The 24,944-nt window shown below is 37.2% G+C and overlaps 1 protein-coding gene across 4 annotated transcripts in view; it reads left to right on the top strand.

Annotated features, from left to right (window-relative positions):
• Positions 1 to 1,630: 1,630 nt before the first annotated feature.
• LOC106884310 (protein FAM193A) overlaps positions 1,631 to 24,944 on the top strand; it is a 78,434-nt gene continuing 55,120 nt past the window's right edge. For all 4 annotated transcript variants that reach the window (XM_089347500.1, XM_052978607.2, XM_052978608.2 and 1 more), the window contains exon 1: positions 1,631 to 2,279. In XM_089347500.1, coding sequence (XP_089203626.1) covers positions 2,031 to 2,279 — 249 coding nt within the window. In that variant the 5' untranslated portion in view covers positions 1,631 to 2,030. The remainder of the gene's footprint in view (positions 2,280 to 24,944) is intronic.

Genomic DNA, 24,944 nt, shown 5'->3' with positions numbered 1-24,944 from the left:
CAGTAATGTATTGTTCGATTTCGATTTAATTGAAGTCAGTCCTTTTCGTTGTATAGCCATTTCAGCTGTGAAGCTAAATTTCCAATAACTGTCGGCTTGTTTCAAAAGTATTCAGCTGACGGAAGTGATGGGTATTGGCTTGTGCTGCAGACTTAGAAGAGAGCGGGGTGAGAAAAGACAGAAGCTGAAGCATGTGGTAAAATGCTTCCCACTATTATTCCTTACTCTCTCTCTTTCCGTGTTCCTTAGTTAGCATCACCAGTAAAGCAGCCACCGCCTCCCCTAACAATCCACAGAATACGCCTGAGACACGCCAAAGATTGTTGTAAATGTTACTTCACCGCTGACGGCGAAGAACAGTTACACAAGTGTCGTTATATCTAGTTAAACCAAATCAATACAATAGAAAATTCATTTGTCAACAAGAATACTTCTGAAAAATAAAATCGTAACCGGAGAATTAGAAAATATCGAAAAATCGAACAATTAAAATTATTTCGTCTAAATTACATGCTAATAAATAAACAAACAAATAGGCATTAATGCCAACAAATATTTATATCGGTTGTGACTCAAGGGTCCAGAGTTTCGTTTATGGCACAAATTATTTCTCTTGTTCCACCAAAAATATACCAATACACACGTGTATTTATAATATGGTAAAGCCCGTCAAATTAGTAATTATAAGCTGTTTTCTTTTTTGTAACTGATCGATTGCTTGATATAACAGGCACCTGACAGTAACGTACACGAAGGGGATGACCAAGTGGAATTTTCTAAAACATAAACATTCCACGCTTAACTTTTCTCTTATTTATTGAATACACACACATTTTATTTACCCACTTTATTTGTTTATCTTTCTAAATTGGTTTATACAGATGCCTGTTGCATGTAATATCAATTTACCAAGCTTGTGTGAAAGGAATGTTTCCAATGTGTTTATAGTTCCGCATTAAAAGAGAATAGTAAATATTTTGACAGAAAATATAACCAAAGCCATATAGCTATCAATGTTGTAATAATTGTTGAATTTAGATAGGATCGGGTCCACACGTTTGCGTTTTTTTTTTTCATTCTGCGTTTAAAAAATAAACAAATAAAGACATTTCAGCAGAGGATGTGTTCGAAATGTTTTTGTACGCGCGCGCACACACACTATATATATATAATGAGAGAGAAATTATAATTATATATATATATACACGCAGAATAAATATTAGTAAAATTTTAGGATTGAGGTGTCCTGATCGAAAGTTTAAATGTGGTAGATTTGCGTGGGTTTTCATTCTTGGAAGCGTGTGTGCCTTTAAAAACGTTTACAGCTGCAAAAGAAGAAATCTAGCAGTGAATGAACGAGTAAGAGTGAGAGTGTGTGAACGACCAAGAATGATCGAGTGAGAAGCAAGCGAAAGAGAGAGAGAGAGACGGAGAGGGAAAGAGAGCAAGCAGAGAGAGAGAGAGCAGGTAGAGCGATAGATAGATAGATAGAGAGAAAAAGAGCAAGTAGAGCGGCAGATAGTTAGATAGAGAGAAAAAGAGCAAGTAGAGCGGCAGATAGTTAGATAGAGAAAGAGAGCAAGTCGAGCGAGAGTGAGCAGAAAGTGTGTGTGTCAGAGAGCGATGCATTGTGGGTGTGATGTAGTGAGCGCCATATTGACATGGGATCAGAATATTTATGGAACTTGGAACTTTTGGTTAGGATGATGTACAGTTATAATAGATTTTGGCAACAAGAATTATTTTATTGTCAATACTACTTGTTGGCAAATTACAATTACAAAGAGGATCGCCAATAACTGTATCATTATTGTTGTTATTATTTTATAATCTGAGTGTGTAAATTATACTCTTTCAATTTCTCTACTCACGTTACCTCTTCTCTTTTTGACAGCTTTATAAAATCTCCCCATCTAGACTTGTTATTATTACTACTACTACTACTTATATTTGTTTCCGTAGGAAAAAAAAAAAAAAACAATTTCCAACATAAAAAAAAACAAAAGCACTAAGAAATCGACACCCAAAAAATGAGTTCTGTTGACAACAAGAAAACAAAGCGTCGAAAAAATAAGAAAAATGTGACTGTCAAAAACGTGGTGCATTTCAATCACGTCTCTAATAATTTGACGGTGACCACCACGACCTCCACCTCCACGACGTCGTCGACGCCACCAAGCTCTGGTGGTTGTGCCACTCCTGCCTCTGCCTCGTCAACGTCGGATGTCATATATCAGCAACAAACTCAGCCAACGCAAACACCTAATGACAGTACTTGTGTAAGTTTGTATTGTATTGCCATTTGCTGCTGGTATTTCTCTTAATCGATAACAAGTAACATTTTTATGTATGTTTTGATATTCTCTGGTCCGTCCAGGGTGAAGGAAAGAAAGGGGGGGGGGTCGGTTGGGTTCAGTTTTTCTTTTTTTAATTTTAACTTCAATAATAATAATATTATAATGATTTAGTAAACTGTATGTGTGTGAGTGTATATATATATATATACACACACAAACGTATGTATAGATAGGTATGTATTGATATAGATATATCATTGTATGAGCATGAATACAATATAGGTATGTTTATGTGGATATATATATATATATATATATATATATATATATATATATATATATATACTGTTGTGTCTGGGGAGAGTCATTTTCTTATTGTGCCTTAAAAATCCAAATCCCAAAACGAAATATATATATATATATATATATATATATATATATTGCTAATTAAAGTTAAATTCTTGTGGAAATATGACTTTATTGCCATGTGATTTAAGGTGTAAATTAGTGTTTTTTTTTTTTAAGGAACATCCATAAGCTCAATGCTTGACTTGTGTTATATCTAACAGAAACATTTTAGGAAGTTCAGAACTGAAGCAACAGTGAAAAATGCTTAAATAAATATCTGTATGAGAGGCACGAACAGTTATCTTGCCCTATGTTGCTCGTTAACTCGTATGCTTTTGATTAAAAATTCCAAACTGACTAATACATATATATTTACATATATATATATATATATTTTCATATGTGTGCGTGTGTATTTATATAATATACATGCATACACACAAGATGCTTGTCCAAACACCTCTTTGCTACATTAACTCAATGTCTGCTGACTGCAATACCATCACTATCACGTGACCGACGACGCCATCTTGACGATTTTATTTGACGTAAGAGATGTCTGTGTAGAAGGCTAGACGTGTGTTTTCACACATACACGCATTATGTGTGTGCCTGTATATATATATACATATCTCTCTATATATAATATGTTTCTATATATAGTGTGTATATGTGTGTATTTCTACCTTGTCCACTCAGTGTCTGAACAGAAGTTACTACAGTCAACATGTCCCCCCCTCTCTATATTTATATATATATATATATATATATATATATTACACTTATTTATCTCTATACACAGGCGTGTGTGTGTGAATATATGTTATATATATATATATATATATATATATATATATATCATCGTAATCCGTTAGCAAACTCTTCCTACCTTTGTGTGTGTGTGTGTATGTATATATATATATATACACACACACACACACACACACACACACACACACACACACACACACACACACACACACACACACACACGCATGCATACGTATTTATATACCCCATATATAAAGTATTGTGGGGTAATTGTTGCCCACGCAGTTATCACCAACGAGTTCCTTTAGTTACCGGAATTTACCATTGTATATATATATATATATATATATATATATATATATATATATATATATATATATATATAATGTGTATATATAATGTGTGTGTTAGGCATTGATGACATGTCCAAACGTTGAAATACAATTACAGTAACCCAGGGGGTATTTTTTTTAATAAGTATAATGACCATAAAAATGTATCGTGAGTTGAGATGGGCCTTGATCAACCCCTTGGTTGTTAATTCGACTTCGGGACACTGTAATTATAGTCTCAGGCTTACTTTTTACAAACGTGTTTTCTCTGACTTTGATGGTGTGTATGTGGTTCTACTAGTTTATATATATATATATATATATATATATATATATATATATATATATATATATAGTGTGTGTGTGTGTATATATACATATTGCTCTAATGTAAAACGCAGAGACGCCTCCTTTGGCATAGACTTAACCACGTAAATTCTTTTAACAATCAACAGATTTGTAGTATTCTGTAATTTGAAGCAACCCATCATTTAAAAATTATTTACATCTAATTAAGAGAAATGTGAAATTCCGAGTCCTTTTTTTTCTACCTATTTTGATTTTAAACGACCCCCCCCCCCCCCCGTATAATGATTACAACTTCCATTATAATTTTAAAATAGCTCCTTGCATAATTTTGTTGTAATCCCCTATATTTCTACTCAACTGCTCTTCGTTGTTGCTACCTGAGTCGGAAGGGGAAAGCTAATAATGTAAAGAAAGCTACAGGTATTCTCTGATCTATTTTATCAATCGTTGGTTTATATCGGACGAGGAGGTTTATTTCATTCACCATTCATCAAGTTGTGTTAACCAGTCAGTCAGCTTTGCCATCGTTGTAAAATATGTCACACACAAATGATTATACGAACCAACGAAGGAAGCTTCTAATGTTGTCGCACGATTTGCTAGAATAAACAGTTAAATCTCACCCAGACTTACAGCCTACGTCTTTAAAAAAAATACGGTGGACATATTGAATAATGTAGCCTTAGGTATACATCATTAAAAAAAAAAGAATCTTAATGGTTACGATTGGAATGCCTTTGATCAAACATCAGCTCGATCAGGTTGACCTGGGGTTAATCAATAAAAACATCAGTAGTATAAGCGATTATAATCACTTCTCGTTGAGTCTCTTTTTTTTTTAGGGTGCTTAAGAAAAAAAATAAAGTAGCAGTAAAACATTTTTGATAATATTTAAATTAGGGAGTTAATTTCAAGGTCGATTATGTGTAAAGCTTGTATTGATAGTCATCAAAGAGAAATGACTCAATCCTAAACATTTGTGGCATATAGACGACTACTACTGGCAGTTTCTCACGTTAATAAAGAAATAGAAGTTATTTATCTACAAATCGACCCTGATCGAGATGACCTATGGACACAGGCGTTCCAGCAGAGACCATCTCGTCTTTTGCTATCTCGCGATATAGCGTTTGTAAGTCTACATAATTAAAATGATCATTCCTCTTGTCAGACAGCAGGGTGTGATTTGAAGGAAACTAGGCTTTTATTTCTAGCATGACAAGCAACCTTGCAAAGGCTCCAGTGTTGGCTTGAAGGAAGTGAAATTAGCACAATCTGTAGTTGTATTCTATGCATAATTTCGTGTCTCCCCGTTTCTTAATTCCTGACGTAACCATTCATTCCTTCTATTAAAAAAAATAGTACCAGTAACAAGTTGTGCTTCTACTTAGAAAAGATAGGTTTTATGCTTTTGTAAGTTCATTATTATAGTTCTGGTGTTGTAAGCTGCAGCGTTTTGGAATTGCTTGAGTCCTATGTCTTTAGTTGTAGCTTTAGCGTCACAGCAACACATATACAAGCGTACTCACGCTGATAGTGTGTGTGTGTGTATGTGTATTTATATGTTTATGACTGTATATTTGTGAACATATATGTATGTGAATATTCGTTGTGAATGTGTGTGTGTGTGTTTATATATATATATATATGTGTGTGTGTGTGTGTTTATATATATATATATATATGTGTGTGTGTGTGTGTGTGTGTATATATGAAATTTAGAGAGTTAAAATCCAAGATATGTCATCTTAAAGCACATCTGCTTATTCCAAATACTTATGTAGATATATTTGTGTGAGGTATGCATAAGAATTGAAAATACTGGAAAATAATTTTGCAGAATAATTATATATCAAAACAAGACATTGGAAAGTTTCAGTAAATAATATAAAAGATTTTTTCAAAATCCTGTTTTGATACACACACATATAAACATATGTGTGTATGTATGTGGCAAATGCTTCGTGGTATTCAGTTCACCTGTATGTCAATGTCAATTTTGCTGTTCATCCTTTTGGAGTTAAATAAAATACCAGCCTTGAGTGGTGGGTAAGCAGAGTTATTAGTGTCCAGCAAGATGCTTTGCGGTGTCTGTTCCAGCTCTTCACATTCTGAGTTCAAATCCTACCAAGGTGCTAATGACCAAGACTCATCACATCACCAAGGCAGTCCTGGCAATAGATGCTCAGCCGTATATGCAGTAGGCACAGCCTTCCAGCGTGCCAGCCCAGTAAAACTGTCCAACCCATGGTTGCATGGACAATGGATGTTAAATGATGATGATGGTGATATTTGTCATTGGGTTAACAGAATGTGTATTTTAAGCTCATGCACGGACATATACCTACAGACACATAGCCATTTACCTACAAATGTCATCATTTTGATGTCCATTTTCCATACCTGCATGAGTTAGATGTAATTCATTGAGGCAGATTTTCTATAGCCAGATGCTATCCTTTTGCTATCTTTTGATTTTTTCCCGTCGTTGGGCATGTTTTCATTGGAAATGATTGACACTAATTTTCTGACATTGATGATGTTTGATTATGACTATCATACATTAAGACAAGGTACGCACACACACCTAGTTATATGTGCAACAGTTTTTTTTTTTAACAGTTTCTGCTAACAATCTATTCGCATGGCTTTATTCATTGAGACTATAGTAGAAATCACTTGCCCAAGGTGTGACTCAAACGGATTGAATCTGAAACTGATTAGGAAACACAGTCAGGTGTGTTTGTGTGTGTGTGTATATATATATATATAAAGCTGAAGTTGTGTGTCTGTGTGAAGCCTTTTTAAAAGTTTATAGAAATCCACATTTTCCACTTTTTCGTAAAAATTTTTACATCAATGGAATTTTCTCGATGTGTACTTTCCAGTGCAGTAATTAGATTTTTAAAATTCCGTTTACTTTGTGTAATTTAAGGGAGATTTGGCTGTTGTTTCTAGCAACTTTTATATTTCTTCCCTTCTACCTGTAACGCGTTCTTATACACATATATCACGTGCTCAACATAAAAAATAGAGTAACAGTGAGAGAGGGAGAGAGAGAGAAGAGAAAGTGATACATACAAAGTCTTCTTTCTTCTTCCTCTCCCATTTAATAGTTTTCTTGTATCCCTCTACTTCTAACATATATTTCATTATATAGAAACGTAAAAACACACACAACAACACATATGTGATCTGTGGCAAAAACATACACAGAAACACGTCAACATTATACATATAAGATTTAGTTTCTGTGTCTTTCTTATATATATATATATGTATATATATATATATATATATATATATATATATATAAATGTGTGTTTGTGTGTGTGTGTGGAGGCGCAGCGGACTCGCGGTCATAGGATCACAATTTCGATTCCCAGACCGGGCGTTGTGAGTGTTTATTGAGCGAAAACACCTAAAGCTCCACGAGGCTCCGGCAGGGGATGGTTGCGAACCCTTCTGTACTCTTTCACCACTACTTTCTCTCATTCTCACTCTTACTTCCTATTAGTGCTCAGCCAGTTGAACGTTAATTTCGTGAGCAGGCTGTTCCATTGATTGGATCAACTGGAACCCTCGACGTCGTAAGCGACGGAGTGCCAATAACAACAACAACTTCCGGATCTTTCTGATTTGACGGGCAACATTTTTCATTAATGTTTTATGTAGTGTTTTTGGTACCGAAACACTTTCAAACTTCATATACTTATATATTTTGTGTTATAGAACAGATAAAAATTTTTGTATTCGAAGTTATTTCATGTAAAAAATTGTCATATTTCGGTAATTTCAACAAATCACTGACGTCTATTGAGGTGAAAACAATTACTGCCGTGGAATGTAAACAACGGTGTCATGGGATCTTTTCCCTTGAATAAAATTAGTGCCATTGTTTGTCAACAACAACTATCCGTGTTACTCTTATTTATGACATCGTTCGTGCGTTTGTACTGGTTTTAGGGTTAGGGTTCGGGTTTTAGAGTTAGTGTTAGTTTTAGGATTACGGTTAGGGTTATGATTATTTTTGCCATAACCTTGCTCATAACCCTAACACCCTATAACTCATAACCCTAACCCTAAAACCCTAACCCTAACTCTAAAACCCGAACCCTAACCCTAAAACTCTAAACCCTTACTAGGGAATAATGATATAATTAAACAGAGAATAACACTCTTGACACCGGCAAAAATTATTGTTTATAAAAAGAGCAGTAACTGTATTCAGCTGAATAGACGTCAGTGATTGGTTGAAATTACAGAAATACGACAACTTTAACATGAAATAATTTGCAATATATAAATTTTTGTTAAGAAAGCTAAGAGAAAAAGATGTTTTATATGACACATTCTACTAGTATCCCAAGTTTGAAAGTGTTTCGTTAAGAAAACAAGTGTTGCCCGTCAAATTAGAAAGATCCCAACTTCCTTCTATAAACACGCGCACGCATTGCTATTTTATAACTGCCAGCAATTGCTTTATCACAAATTGCCGTCCTAGCTCCTGCGAAAAGGGATTACTCTGCTATGTATAATCAGGGCAGCGCAAAAAGTTGTTTTGCACAAGCATTTCTACAGCTAATTAGACGGATGAAATTTACGTACACTTAATAATGTTACACAAAACAGCCTTCAGACTTTCCCTATTAATTTCATCGTTTTTTGAATTATGAACATATTTACATCATAAGGGTTTTTTCATTGCAAGGCTTTCTTTTTTAGTGGATTTTCACCTAGCAAGACTTACCGTAGATGGCGTAATAAGTCACACCCGGACAAGGTCAGGTCATACTGCTAGTATATATATATATATATTATATATATATATATATATATATAGAGTGGTTGTATAGTAAGAAACTTGCTTCTCAGCCACACGCTTCCGGGTTCAGTCCCACTGCATGGCATGTTGGGCAAGTGTTTCTGCTATAGCCTTGTGCTGACCAAAGCCTTGTGAGTGGATTTGGTAGATGGAACTTGAAAGAAGCCCGTCACATCATCATCATTGTTTAACGTCTGCTTTCCACGCTAGCATGGGTTGGACAATTTGACTGAGGATTGGTGAACCAGGTGGCTACACCAGGCTCCAATCTGATTTGGCAGAGTTTCTACAGCTGGATGCCCTTCCTAACGCCAACCACTCTGAGTGTAGTGGGTGCTTTTACATGCCACCGGCACAAAGGCCAGTCAGGCGATACTGGCAACGGCAACGCTCGAAATGGTGTATTTTACGTGCCACCTGCACAGGAGCCAGTTCGGCGGCACTGGCAACGATCTCGCTCAAATGACTTTTCATGTGCCAGGAAGGCGACGTTGGTAATGATCATGCTCAAATAGTGCTATCTATGTGCCACTGGCACGGAAGCTACACAGCTGGTGCTCTGGCAACGATCACGCTTGGATGGTGCTGTTAGTGCTCCGCTGGTACAGGTGCCATCACGATTTTGCTTTCGCTTGCCCCAACAGGTCTTTGCAAGCCGAGTTTAGTGTATATATATATAACCCATGCTAGCATGGAAAGTGAACGGTAAACGACGATGATGATGTATGTATATATTTGTGTGTGTGTGTTTGTCCCCCTCACCATCGCTTGACAACCAATGTTGGTGTGTTTACATCCACGTAACCTCATGGTTCAGCAAAAGAGAATGATAGAATAAGTACTAGACTTACAAAGAACAAGTTCTGGGATCGATTTGTTTGACTTAAGGCAGTGCTCCAGAATGACCGCAGTCAAATGACTGAAACAATATATATATATATATATATAAATACACACACACTCGTCATATATTTGTAATTGTTTGTTTCTTTCTCTACATGTGTGCATTTATATATGAATATATGCATATACATACATGCATATATTCATACACACATACCTGTACACTCATATACATGTGTGTGAATAATTAAATGTGTATGTATATATGCTTGTGTGTGTATATATATATTTGTCTTCCTATGTACATATAAATCTCTATGTATATGTAACTGACGTTAAACGATGATGATGTTTTTACATATATAGGTATATACTAGCTGTTGGACCCGGCATTGTTCGTGTTTTCCATGCTGAAGTTAAGCCCACCTCTGACCTTGTATTGAATAAGCATTTCCTTAGCGACTAGTCTATCGATTTTGTTGAAATTTTACATGTGAAAAAATGCAAAAGCTACAGGAAAAATAACATCGTTATGGGAATTTCCATTCAAACGCCTGATTGAGCTCACAAAAACCGATGCCAACTAAGCATTATTAACATTATTTACATTATTTACATTTGACGGATATTCGTCCTCATCTTGTTTGTTGTTAACACAACGTTTCGGCTGATACACCCTCCAGCCTTCGTCAGGTGTCTTGGGGAAATTTCGAACCTGGGTTCTCATTCCTATCGATGTTACTAGAGGAGATATTGATAAAGCGGGTATAGCTGATCATGTATGGAAAAATGGAAACCACCTCCCCCTGTGGGATGAAGTTAAAATAATAGACAGGGAACAACACTGGAAAATACGAAAACTAAAAGCAGCAGCACATATGCTAGGACACAACAACCTCCTAAGCAGACCGAGTGCAGATATGACTAGCATATGGGAACCGGTATTGAGGAAGGATAGAAAAATAATAGATTTATAAGCCTTAAAATTCACCCCATAATTGCCCACGGGCATATGGCGTAGTGGTTAAGAGCGTGGGCTACTAACCCCAAGGTTCCGAGTTTGATTCAAGGCAGCGACCTGATTAATAATAGTAATAATAATAATAATAATAATAATAATATAATAATAATAATAGTAACATCGATAGGAATGAGAACCCAGGTTCGAAATTTCCCCAAGACATCTGACGAAGGCTGGAGGGTATATCAGCCGAAGCGTTGTGTTAACAACAAACAAGATGAGGACGAATATCCGTCAAATGTAAATAATGTAAATAATTACTCATCTCTTAAATATAGAACTGTAAGCATTATTGAGTTTTAGAAAAATTCTGGCCTTATTTGAATTTCAGGGCATGTGATCTCCCTATGTGCCAAGAATCATTAAAATCAGTTGGACGGTGTAGGAGGAGTTAGAGTAACTCCAAACACGCGCACACACAGACAGACACCATTACAGATTTATTTATATAGATGTGTGTGCATGTATATGTATTTGTGTGTATATATATATATATATACACACACACATCTATGTATACTTATATATTTGCATATGTATATAGATGTATGTACACATGAATATATATGATATGCATGTATATATGTATGCGTGTATATACATGTGTATGCATGAATGTATGTATATATTCACCTTCCTGTAACTTGAAGAGATATCCTCTTCACCACTTATGTAGCTTTGTATTTCTTCTACTGCAAAACACTTGTTTTTGTCTATCATATTTTAACCTCTCATCGCTTAGCATTAAATCACTTCCAGCAATATACGCCCACCTCATTTGAGGGGTCATGCCTTGCTAGATACTTGGTTACCTCACTACTGCTGCTGCCATATAAATGGCTCTCAGTACATTCTATGAAGTGATTGGAATTAGGAAGGGTATCCAGTCACAGAAATCATGTCAAATCAGACATTGGTGCTTGATGCAATCCTCTAGCTCATTGGCTCCTGTCAAACTGTTCAAATCATGCCAGCATGAAGAATGGGCATTAAACAATGTTGATGATATTTGTATGTATATATCATGGTGACAGAAAGGCCATCCAGTTGTAGAAAACCTGCAGTAAACTGTCTCACACATGTAAGCATGGAAAAATGTATGTTAAAATGATGGTATGTGTATATAGTGTTCGTATTTGTATATAGTTGTAGATATATATGCATATGTGGTTATGTATATAATGTGTTTATGCATACGTATATATATATATATATATATATATATATATATACTAGCAAGCCCGAATCATCAAAACAATGGGAAAAACCATTGATAAATGTTAGCAATGGAAAGTGGATGTTAAACGACGACGACGATGATGATGATATATATATATATATACAGAATTGAAGCTCTTGAACTGATACAGTTGTAATGTCTTGGTTAAAAATATTGTCATTATCATCATTTAATGTCCGTTGTCCATGCTGGCATGGGTTGGACAGTTTGACTGGGCTGGAAGGCTGCACCAGACTCCAGTCTGATTTGGCATGATTTTCTACGACTGGATGTCCTTCCTAACACCAGCCACTCTGAGAGTGTAAAGGGTGCTTTTATGTGCCACTGGCATGACACCGGGGTGTGTTTGCCATGGCTCAGCTTGATGGGTCTTCTTTTCAAGTACAACATAATGCCAAAGGTCTTGGTCATTGCCTCTGTGAGGCCCAACACTCGAAAGGAACTTGGCCACTTTGCACCGTGAGGCCCAACGCTTGCAAGGAACTCGGCCACCTCGCCTCTGTGAGGCCCAATACTTGAAAGAAACCCAGCCAGTTAAAAATTGGCACTTCTTCACACAGCTGCCCTTGTCCATACACATCACATGATCATACCAGTGCAGTTGTCTTTCTTGCACACCGCATCTGATTCCTCTTATGACAAACTTTTCTCTCAAGATGCTTACACTTATTGAACATGCACACTGACATTGCACATCCAGCGAAGCATACTGGCTATGCATGTCCTTGGCTGTTATAGCCCATATTTCACTGCCATGCAGCATAGCTATTCACACACAGGCATCAAACAATCTGCCTTTCACCCTGAGAGAAAGGCTCTTTGTTGTCAGCAGGGGTAGGAACTCTCTGAACTTTGTCCAGCGTAATCTTATTCTCACAGCTACTCTCTTGGAGCATCCACCTCCACTATTAAATTGGTTACCAAGATAACAGAAACTATCTACTACATCTAGCTTGCCCCCTTGCCAGTTGATGGAGTCTATTTTCTGTGTATTTTCAGCGTTTATTGTACCTTTACAAAAGTTAGGTTCCTTGTTAACCTTCCTCTGATATTGCTGCACCTTTCATGTGTCCAAAGCTTACACTAGGTGCATCTTATGGAGTTTCTGCCTAACCACACCTTTTCTACAGATTGAGCAGAGCCATCTACCTGAAGGGATTTGTGATTTGTGAAGCATCCACTTCTGTTTGCTCACAAGGATCAGACAAATTTCATAGAGCTGGATGCCTTTCCCATTGCTGACCCTTACCTCTTTCCAAGTAAGGTAATATTTCACTATACCCAAACATGATTACTTGAGAGATTGAAAACAAAGAACACCTCTTGCATGACAAGGACACTTGTTTACAACCATTGTCCAATGTCAAGGTGATGAGACAGTAAAACGCACGCACACATATATGTACATATACATCATCATCATCGTTTAACGCCCGCTTTCCATGCTAGCATGGGTTGGACGATTTGACTGAGGACTGGCCAGCCAGAAGGCTGCTCCAATCTGATCTGGCAGAGTTTCTACAGCTGGATGCCCTTCCTAATGCTAACCACTCCAAGAGTGTAGCGGGTGCTTTTATGTGCTACCGGCACGAAGGCCAGTCACATGGTACTGGCAACGGCCACGCTCAAAAAGGTGTTTTTTACATGCCACCTGCACGGGAGCTAGTCCAGTGGCACTGGCAACGACCTCGCTTGATTGATTTTCTAACGTGCCACCAGCACAAGTGCTAGAAGGCAACCCTGGTAACGATTATGTTCAAATGGTGCTATTTACGGGCCACTCGCATAGAATCCAGACAGCTGCTCTGGCAATGAACACGCTTGGACAGTGCTGTTAGTGCTCTACTGGCGCAGGTGCCAGTCATCGAGTATGGTTCAATTGCGATTTCACTTGCCCCATCAGGTTTTTGCAAGCAGAGTTTAGTGTCCAATGAAGGAGAGGTTGGCATGGGTGCCAGTCGTCGGATTCGGTTCGATTTCAAATTCCAAATTCACTTGCCTCAAAAGGTCTTCACAAGCAGGGTTTTTAGTGTCCAATGAAGTAAAGATACGAATTAGTGAGCTGGCAACACTTCTGGCAGATGCATATGTGTGTGTATATATGTATGCATTGCATCTATGCAAACTATGTATATAGATCTGTAGATACTTATAAAATACACACATGTATGTATGTATTTACATACATTTCTACCTACCCTCATACATGTGTACACACATACATATGGTAGGTTTCTTTCACTTTCTGTCTACCAAATCCACTCAAGGCTTTAGTTGCATTGGGGCCATAATAGATGACAAGGTGTTACACAGTCGGACTGAACCCACAACCATGTGGTAGGGAAACAAACTTCTTACCATGCTGACACACACACACATGTACACATACATACACACTACACACACATGTACATGTACACCCATATATATGCATATTTATATATACATCTAAATCAGATTGGAGCCTGGTGTAGCCATCTGGTTCACCAGTCCTCAGTCTAATTGTCCAACCCATGCTAGCATGGAAAGCAGACATTAAACGATGATGATGATACATGTGCATACAAATACATATGTGTGTGTGAATGTGTTATCCTTTACTTGGAAAAAGGAAAGAAGGTTTGTTTCAGAAAGGGAAAGCATGGAAAAACAGGTTAAAAGGAAAGAAAAATAATGTAACAATATATATATATATATATATATATATATGTATACGCATGCGTGTGCGATGTATAAAATTTTATGAGCGTAACACTTTGAAAACAAAAGTTTAATAGTTAACTTCATATATTTTTGTACATATATATGTGTGTGTGTGTGTGTGCGTGCGCGTATGTATGTGCGAAATTGATAAAATAGATATAATTTACGATAAAAATTTAGTTTCATTTTGATTAGAGTGCCAGTGACTTCAGAGCAAAATATTTCATTACACTCCACCTGCATTTTACATCTGTGACTGTCACTCCTTCCCACTCTGTTTTAATTACCCTTGTTTGAGATAAAAAAAAAAAAAAGAGACAGAACAACTAAGTAGAGACACTATAGCAAGAAAGTGGAAATGCTATGAGACAAATGCAAAAAATAAAAAGATTGACTCCAGTTTGACTGACTTATAGAAAGTATAAAGCTATAAACTGGAACAAGTTCAACAGCTTCAAATGCTCGTGTTACAAAAAAAAAAAAAAAATATGTATAGTGTATTATAAATATATATATATATACTAGTTCTTGGTTTTCTGATAAATTTATTTTAAAAAAATTTAAATTTGTATTTTCATCAACATTTTTAGCATATCAGTCAATAATATATTGTTCATGACTCTTTCCAGCATTCCACTAGCTTGTCAATGTTTTTTGATAGTAGAAATCACCACTTCTTAGCATGAAGAATTCATTGAACTATGTTTTTAGCTCCATGTCACTCCATGTCGTCATTGAATGAAATGTGTTAGAGACTGTTAGCAACTAAAAAAGGTGGTAATCTGAAGGTGCTATATTTGGAGAATACTGTGTGTTGTAGAAGTTCCCAACTCACCTCTTGAATAGTATTTTTGGTCAAATTAGCAACATTAGAGCAAACAGCAACCATTGTTGTATTGAAGAAGCCTGTTGTATCATTGACTTGGTTGTTTCGTCTGGATTGCCTCATCGAACTATTGCATTTGCTGAACGTAAAACTCTGCACAGTGTTTATGGAGTTTACAAGCATTTCACAGTGGATTAACTCTTTCCAATCCCTTCAAACAGATTATTATCTTGTGTGGATGCAGCTCCAACTTGATCTGCGGTGTTGCTTGCTTGTCAGGACTCAGCTATTGTTTCCTCTATTTCTTACTGATAAAAATACACCATTTTTCATCATTGGTGACAGTGCAATAAAGAAATCTCTCTCTGTGACAGTGAGTAGCCTGGTGTTTAGTGAGCAAACTAGTAGTGATAGATGAGCACTGGAGTCTGTCTCTTTCATTCAGAGAATGTGGCACTTGCGCACCAAACTTTTGGACCTTACTCATCAAGGAAGGTGACAGGCAATTATATCATGAGAGTATCTCATCTGTTGGACAATTCCTAAGTGGATTGGTGCCATTCCTTGAGGATGAGCTGGTTCAATCAATCTGCATTGAACTAAACAGGTTGGCCAGAATGTAGAGAGTCTGTGGGGTTGAATTTCCCAATTTCTAGCATGAAAACCATTTCTGTGCAGTTCTTTCAGCAATAGCGTCTTCATACACAACACAAATGTCTTGAGTGGGTTTGGTAGCTTTGGAACCTTGACTGAAAACAACGAAAAGTGTCAAAAATGCTTGTTTCTTCTACCTGGCACTCAATTGTCCTTTATTTGAAGAGAGGTAAAATTTATTCAGACTTCATAAAACGATAAACAAAAGTGGCAGAGGAATAATGGAACTACAACAAAAACTACATAAGACACTACGATGAAAATATTTTGAATGTTAATTCAAATAACAGTGGGAAGAAACAAATGAATTTATCTGACAACTCTCTCTCTCTATATATATATATGTATTATATATCATCATTTAATGTCTGCCTTCCATGCTGACATGAGTTGAACAGTTTGACAGGGGTCTGGACCAGACTTCTGTGTCTGTTTTGGCAGGGCTTTTACGGCTGGATGCCCTTCCTAGCACCAACCACCGAGCAGACTGGACACATCCACTTTTGGATGGATTTTGAGGCAGACTTTCTGCAGACGGATGCTCTTCCTGTTGCTAACCTTCACCATTTTCCAAGTAAGGTAATATTTCTACAAGCCAGACATGTTCTTGCAGAATATTGGAAATAACACTGCTTGTATGAGAGTAACACTCATTTACAACTATCATTCAATCTCAAGACACACACTCACAGTCGCAAACAAACTTGCTACCACACTGCCACATGTATTTATACATACACACTCATATATATACGTGTGTGTGTGTGTGTGTGTCTACTGGTTCCTTGAGAGGTTACTCTAGCACCCCATCATTATCTTCCTCTTATCCCCTTCAGCCATATATCTTCTCTATTGCAAGACACCTATGTGTGTCCTGCTCTCATACTTTAGCCTTTTGACAGCTGGTATACAGCCACTCATTTCCACCTTTCTCTCCCAAATACTTCTTAGCAGAGGGAGTGTTTTCTTCCCTTTCTTTCTCTGTTCTTTTCTGTCTTGCATGTTACCTTGCAACCTCACTAGTGCCAGTGGCATAAAAAAAGCACCCAGAACACTCTGTTAAGTGGTTGGCATTATGGATGACATCCGGCCTTAGAAACTATGTCAAAACTGAAAGATGACATTGGAGCTTGATGCAGTTCAGTAGTTCTCTGTCAAATCATCCTACCCATGCCAGCATGGAAACTGGACATTAAGTGATGATGATATGTGCATATATGTATATACATCTATGTATACGTTATATATATATATATATATATATATATATATAGGTTTGCATATTTAAAGGTATATATTTATATATATAGGTTTGCATATTTAAAGGTATATATATATATATATATATATATATATATATATATATATATATATATATATATATATATATATATATAGGCTTGCATATTTAAAGGTATATATATATATATATATATATATATATATATATATATATATATATATATATAGGCTTGCATATTTAAAGATATATATATATATATATATAGGCTTGCATATTTAGAGGTATATATATATATATATATATATATATATATATATATAGGTTTGCATATTTAAAGGTCTATATATGTATATATATATGTGTGTGTGTGTATATATACACATACAGATCCATATATACATACATGTATATACCTTTAAATATGCAAACCTATATATATATAGGTTTGCATATTTAAAGGTATATGTATGTACATATGGATCTGTATGTGTATATGTACACACACCCACGTATATATGACTATAGATCTACTTGAATATGAGTAAACTCCACTGAAACACACACACACACAGTGTATGATATAGTGTGGAAAAAATTGTTTACATGTTTGCATTAGTATACATGCTATGCATTATGCAATATTATTGTATGTTCACAAATCAGTTCGCATTGATTTATAAATACACACACACACACACACATAGACATATACATACATGTATATAAGCACATATATATATATAAATATATATATATATATATATATATATATATATATATATATATATATATATATCATCATCATTTAACATCTGTTTTCCATGCTACCATGGGTTGAACAGTTTGACAAGGAGCTTGCAAGCTGCAGAGCTGCACCAGGCTCCAATTGCCTGTTTTGGTATAGTTTTCCTGGCTGGATGCACCCAGTACACTTTACAAAGTGTACTGGGTGCTTTTTATGTGGCACCAGCACAAGAGCTTTTTACATGGTGCCAGTATGGGAGCATTTTTTACTTAGTGCCAGCATGAGTGCTTTTTACTTGATACCATATATATGACGATGATGTCTGGCCACTTGTGACTGGGGAAAACCACCACTGACCATTACCCATGCAAAATACCAGTAATGTTTGTGCCTGTAGTTATTGCACCAACAGTTGGCTTCACCTGGGTTTGTGTCTGCATCTTCCATGCTCGCTGGGCATCAAATAATCACCTTGCTTGTAAATGCATAGCCTAAAATTCTAGGTCCAATAAGGCTTGTACAGCACCTTATGGACCCTCTCCACCCTACTGACTTGATTCAGACACAAGCCAAGGTAAGATATCCAGTGCCAATATAGGTTACAGGTTCAGGAATGTGGGAGTGCTATGATCTCAAGTGCACACAAAAGATCTCTAAAATTTTCAGTGCCATTCCCTGCACATCAGGTTTTATATCTGACCTCCTAAAGACCTGCTTTAGCAAAAGCTGTGGGGCGCCTCACTCCCAGTAGTCTACCAGCATGCTGGATCCCATACCAGAATTTCTGAGGATCTATGCTACTGCTAGACAGTTCTTCAATCTACACTAGGTTCATCCATCCTTTTGACAGCTCTTGTTTTTAGTTCTGTTGGGTTTCTAGCAAACCTAGTGGGGGTGCTGCTTGTACTGGATTCAGTGTTACAAATAACACTCATAAGAGACCTCACAAGTGGCCTGACACTCTGTGTGTGTGTGTGTGTGTGTGTGTGTACACACACACATGAGCATATACTATTTTATTAAAAATAGTATATGCTCACATGAAACTCACATGAAACTCACATGAACGCTCACATGAAACTCTGAGTAGCAGTTTAAGATCCATCAAGCCAAGTAAAATCGCAGTTGTGGCAGACACTGGTGTCATGCAAGTGGTACCCATGCTGGTGGCATGTAAAAGCACCTTTTGAGCGTTGGGCTTCACAGAGCTAAGGACTGAGACTGTTTGGCATTATGCTGGGCTTTGAACATTGAACCTCACAGAGGCAATGACCAAGTTCATTTGGCATTATGCCGTGCTTGAGAAGATGATCCATCAAGCCAAGTAAAATCGCAGTTGTGGCAGATACTGGTGTCATGCAAATGGCACCCGTGCAGGTGGCATGTAAAAATACCCATTACACTCTTGGAGTGGTTGGCATTAGGAAGAGCATCCTGCTGTAGAAACCTTGCCAAAAGAGACTGGAGTCTGGTGCAGCCTTCCAGCTTGCCAGCCCTGGTCAAACCGTCCAACCCATGCCAGCATGGACAATGGACGTTAAATGATGATGGTTACTCTATCTTTGGTGTTTGAGTACAATTTTTTCCACTTTGTTTTGCACTTGTGTGTGTGTGTGTATGTATATGCATATATATGTGTGTGAGTGTATGCATATATATATGGCACAATGTGTATATACATGTGTGTGCGTGCATATATATATATATATATATATATATAGAGAGAGAGAGAGAGAGAGAGAGAGAGAGAGAGAGAGAGAGAGAGAGAGCTGAATGCAGTGCTAACATCTCTGGAAATGCATGGAGTTGAGGCACAATATACCGAAGTGCTCAGAAATGCGAACTCTGGATGCACCACTGATATAGCTGTGCTATTACCACTTGAAAGAGATCCAATTGAGAATTGTCAAGATGTTGTCTCTACAAAACTCTTAACTGCATGTCTAGATATGATCAACAGAAACCTTGGCTGGAGAGGTGGGGTGATCATCAGCAATGAGCTACTAACATGATTCCTATTCAAAGGTAACATTATACTTACCACCAAAACCACAGATCAACTGCTGATTGTACTGTCAGAGCTGGACACATGTAGCTCAGTCATTGACCTTACAATGAACTGCATGAAAATAAATACATGCAGTTCAGAAACAAAGCACAAGAGCAAGTAGAGGTGGGAAGCTACAAAATCAAGGAGATACACAGTGAATACATGTCAAGACATGGATACTGAAATCTTGAGGAGACTAAGGCAGAATGGAAGGCATTTCCCTTGATTAAAAGATGTACCCAAACCAAAGCTGGATATAACCAACTGTGCCAGTCTCTTTAATAGCACTGTTCTACCTGCACTCTTTTATATAAGTGAAATGTGAGCTGCTGCAAATAAGGAAGAACATTGATTGGTTATGACACAAAGGGCTACCGAAAGGTCCATGGTTAGAATATCATTGTGAGAACATAAACCAAAATGAAATGATTCTAGAAAGAAGTGGAGTGAGTGTTGTCATTGTAGAATGCTGAAAGCACAAGTTCTGCTAGGTCTGATATGTCACAAGGTTCACAGACAACTGGTGGACCTGTGTAGTTACCAAGTCGTATTCAAGAGATTGGAAAAAAAGCCCTTAGAAGGCTTCCACTATGATGGGAAGAATTTACTAAAACAATTTTGGCCTGGATGGAAAAGAATGGCACAATCAAGAAAGAATTGGGAGCGCATTGTGACCAGCAGTGTATAACAACATCCAACAGTCTGGTTGAGACAAGTCATATATATTTATATATAAGCACCACCTTGTACCTTGTAGTCCATCCCTGATCCTTCATCTCTAGTTTATCTTCAACTTGGCACCCCCCTCCCATCATTCTTCTATAATTTTAGTATCCATGTAGTTCCTCTATAGCAAGAAATCTGATCTGGCCTCTTTCATAATTTAACCTCTCGTTTCTTAGTATAAAGTTGCTTTCCTCTCTACTGTAGCTCCATACAGCCAAAGAGGATCATAGTTTTCCAAGGTGTATGGTGGCCTCAACAGTATGGGTGTCATGAACAAAGAACCTAGTATCCTCTACAAAATTATTGGTATTGCGAATGTCATCCAGCCTTAGAGTCCAGTGTCTGCATGGAAGATGGCTTTTAAATGATTTGGTTATGTGATGCATACAGATGAGGACAGCTGCATAAAGAAGTACCAAGCTCTAATTGTAGAAGGAACCTGTGAAGGGGTAAATCCAAGAAGATATGGGATGAAGTGATGAGAAAAGATTTTTGGATGCTGGGTCTCACTGAGGAAATGACAAGGGACCAGAAATTGTGGTGATTTGCTGTACTTGAGGGGATGCGTCCAGCTAAGTAAAATCACTGTTATCCATTCATACAGGCATGTCTTTTACAGGTGCTGGTGCTACATAAAATGCACTTGTCCTAGTACTGCGTAAATGCAGCCATGCTGGTGGCATGTAAAAAGCACCCAGCACACTGTAAAGTGGTTGGCATTAGGAAAGGCATCCAACTGTAGAAACCATGCCATAACAGACAATTGAAGTCTGGACAAATCCTTGCTGGCTAGTTCCTGTCAAACTGTCCAACCCATGCCAGCATGGAAAATGGAAGTTAATTGATGATGGTGATATATAATGGGTAAGAATATGTCAAAAAGGCATATAGCAGATACAGACAATTAGTGCTTAGACTGGACCAGATGTCTAAAATCCAATGTCAAACAGAGATCGAATCCTGGCAAATGAGTTGGCTATATACCAGTTGAGCTAATAAAAGAATAGTAAAATAAAAGATGGTTAGGCAGTTGCTAATGATATCAAAACATTTATAGAATAGCTATACAGAAGTGTGTATAAATATAATTAAGCAGAAAAACAGGAAAGCAACAATTCATAGTATAGATCATTATAGATAGGTAGATATCCTGGAAGTTTGTTCTCTAATATCATAGTTAAAAGGGAGGAGCTGAGTAGTCCTTTGTAGCAGTTCTTCATAGGTAGTTAGGTATATGTGTGTGGGTACCTCTGTGTGTATATGAAAATGTATGTGCAAATATGTGTGTATGTATGTACATATATATTTGTGTGTGCGCGCATATATATATTGGGTTGGTCTAAAAGTTCAGTCTTTTTTATGCAAAAATATACAAGTTTTAAACACTGATTTATTCAATCAATGATATAATTACCATTTTATACATGTTATACATTGTTACATTTGTTGAGAGTGTCATCTTAGCAATGTGTTGTGGGTATGTATTTTTGAAATATTTTACAGTGTATGTGTTTGGAGCTTATAAAGATGATGACCCATAAGAATCCCAAAGATAACTAATTCTCGACAGTACTGCTTCTCTACCCCTACTATTACTGTTGTTATACTAAGCATCACCCCTATGGCTATATCAAATATTGAAACAATGCTGTCTTATGAAGACCATTGTGCCAAAGACTCCAAGACAGTAACAGAATGAAGAATGTGGCAGTGAGCTGGCAGAGATGTTAGCACGCCAGGTGAAATGCTTAGCGGTAATTTATCTGCTGTTATGTTCTGAGTTCAAATTCCGCTGAGGTCGACTTTTCCTTTCATCCTTTCGAGGTCAATAAATTAAGTACCAGTTATGCACTGGGGTCGATGTAATCGACTTAATCCCTTTGTCTGTCCTTGTTTGTCCCTTCTGTGTTTAGCCCCTTGTGGGCAATAAAGAAATAAGAATGAAGAATGTGACTAGCAGGTCATGTCCTGCCACAACCTGATTATGGATATGTAAAATTAGTATGGGCACCAAAAGGAGAAAGAAGGCAAGGAAGATCATGTGCCATATGACATTGAATCTTTTACATCCTTCTGAAAGATTCAACAGATAACTGGGGGGAAAAAAAAACATACAACCTATTGAGAAGACTGTGTGAAATGGACTTACTTAACTATTATACTTCTACAACTATCTCTACGACTACCATTCTCTGTCTGTCATTCTTGCAGTGGTAATGGTTGTGATAGTATTGGTAGTGTGCATTATAAGAGTGGTGGTATTGTTGATGTGATTCATACTTGACAATGTTAAAATATTAAAACAACATCCTTTACTCCCTTCACTCTTATCTCTGTCATTTATGATTAAAGATGTTCAATCTTAGCCATCCTAGTGGCAATGATGGGAGCATGGTGCTGATGCAAGGTGGTGGAATCACAACCAGCACTATTAATGCTACTACTACCACTACAACCACCACCACCTCTGGAGTTTATAAAGAAACCTATATAAACCTGAAAAAAACCCCAGGATCATCTTGGTATTCATCATCCTTTAATCTCCCTGTGTTTTGGAGTTGATATTTATCAGTTATGTTGTTTATCTTATGTGATGCGGATGGATGTAGACAGCTCCATAAAGAAGTGCTGGTCACTCAAAGTGGATGGAGCTCATGGAAGAGGGAGACTGAGGAAGACATGGGATGAAATACTGAAGGACGACCTCAGGACACTGAACCTTTTGGAGGAGATGACAAAAGACCGAGATATATGGCATCTTATTTTACTCAAGAAGGCTCATCCTCTGCAGCAGAATTGTTAAGGCCATTCCCCCTAATGAAGAGGATTGGCCTGCTAGAGTCCTGTGCTGGTGTCACATAAAAGTGCTCATACTGGTGTCATGTTAAAAGCATCCAGCATACACTGGAATGTAAGTGATTGGCATGAGGAAGGGCATCCAGCTGTAGAAACCAAGCCAAATCAGACTGGAACCTGGTGCAGCTCTCTGGCTACCAGTTCTGGTCAAACCGTCCAACCCATGCCAGCATGGAAAACGGATGTTAAAGAATGATGAGTATTTAAACAATTTACTTTGTTTTCACTCCTAAGTGTTAACAAAGTTTGCAAACTGAAACAGTTTACAAATTTTGGGGACATGTCTTTTGCAATTAGAAATGATCTTCCTTTTATTAGTTATTAGTAGAGTAGGTAACATTTTTTAGCTATGCAGACTAGAACCTGTGACTGAGTTTAAAATGAATTGTTTGAAAGAAAACCAGCAGCTGGTAGAGAAAGCTTATAGTCTGGGAAGAAAACATCTCTAACAATACTACAATATGCACCTGTTCAATTTAGCCATTGCTGATGGAAACAGAGAGGTCATTCAGCTACAGGAAAAAAAAAATGCTACATGCACGTGCGCACATACACACATGCGCGTAGTGTGTATCTAATGCTTCTTGTAACATTCATTTTCAAAGGTTAAGGTGCCACTAAAAATGTATTGGCAGAAATTGCATGTATGTATAAAAACATTAAGTGGATACCTATGTGTAATTTCTTTTTAACAGAAGATAATTGCAATGACCATGTGGTAGGTAGATTTAAGACTGTGTAGTTTTCTTGACAGTTGCGCTCCTCCCCTTGACTGCAGCTCTGGAACTCATAGTAAGTGGTGCTAAGGTGCAGTTAAGGTTAAATTAACATTAGGCGTAGGAGTGGCTGTGTGGTAAGTAGCTTGCTTACCAACCACATGGTTTCGGGTTCAGTTCCACTGCATGGCACCTTGGGCGAGTGTCTTCTACTATAGCCTCGGGCCGACCAAAGCCTTGTGAGTGGATTTGGTAGACGGAAATTGAAAGAAGCCCGCCGTATATATGTATATATATATATATATATGTGTGTGTGTATATATATATATATATGTGTATATATATATGTGTATGTGTGTGTGTCTGTGTTTGTCCCCCCACCATCGCTTGACAACTGATGCTGGTGTGTTTACGTCCCCGTAACTTAGCAGTTCGGCAA

The sequence above is a fragment of the Octopus bimaculoides genome, chromosome 2 (assembly GCF_046866305.1).
Source record: "Octopus bimaculoides isolate indiv1 chromosome 2, ASM4686630v1, whole genome shotgun sequence".
Lineage (NCBI taxonomy): Eukaryota > Metazoa > Mollusca > Cephalopoda > Octopoda > Octopodidae > Octopus > Octopus bimaculoides.
This window is presented reverse-complemented; position numbering and strand designations above follow the sequence as displayed.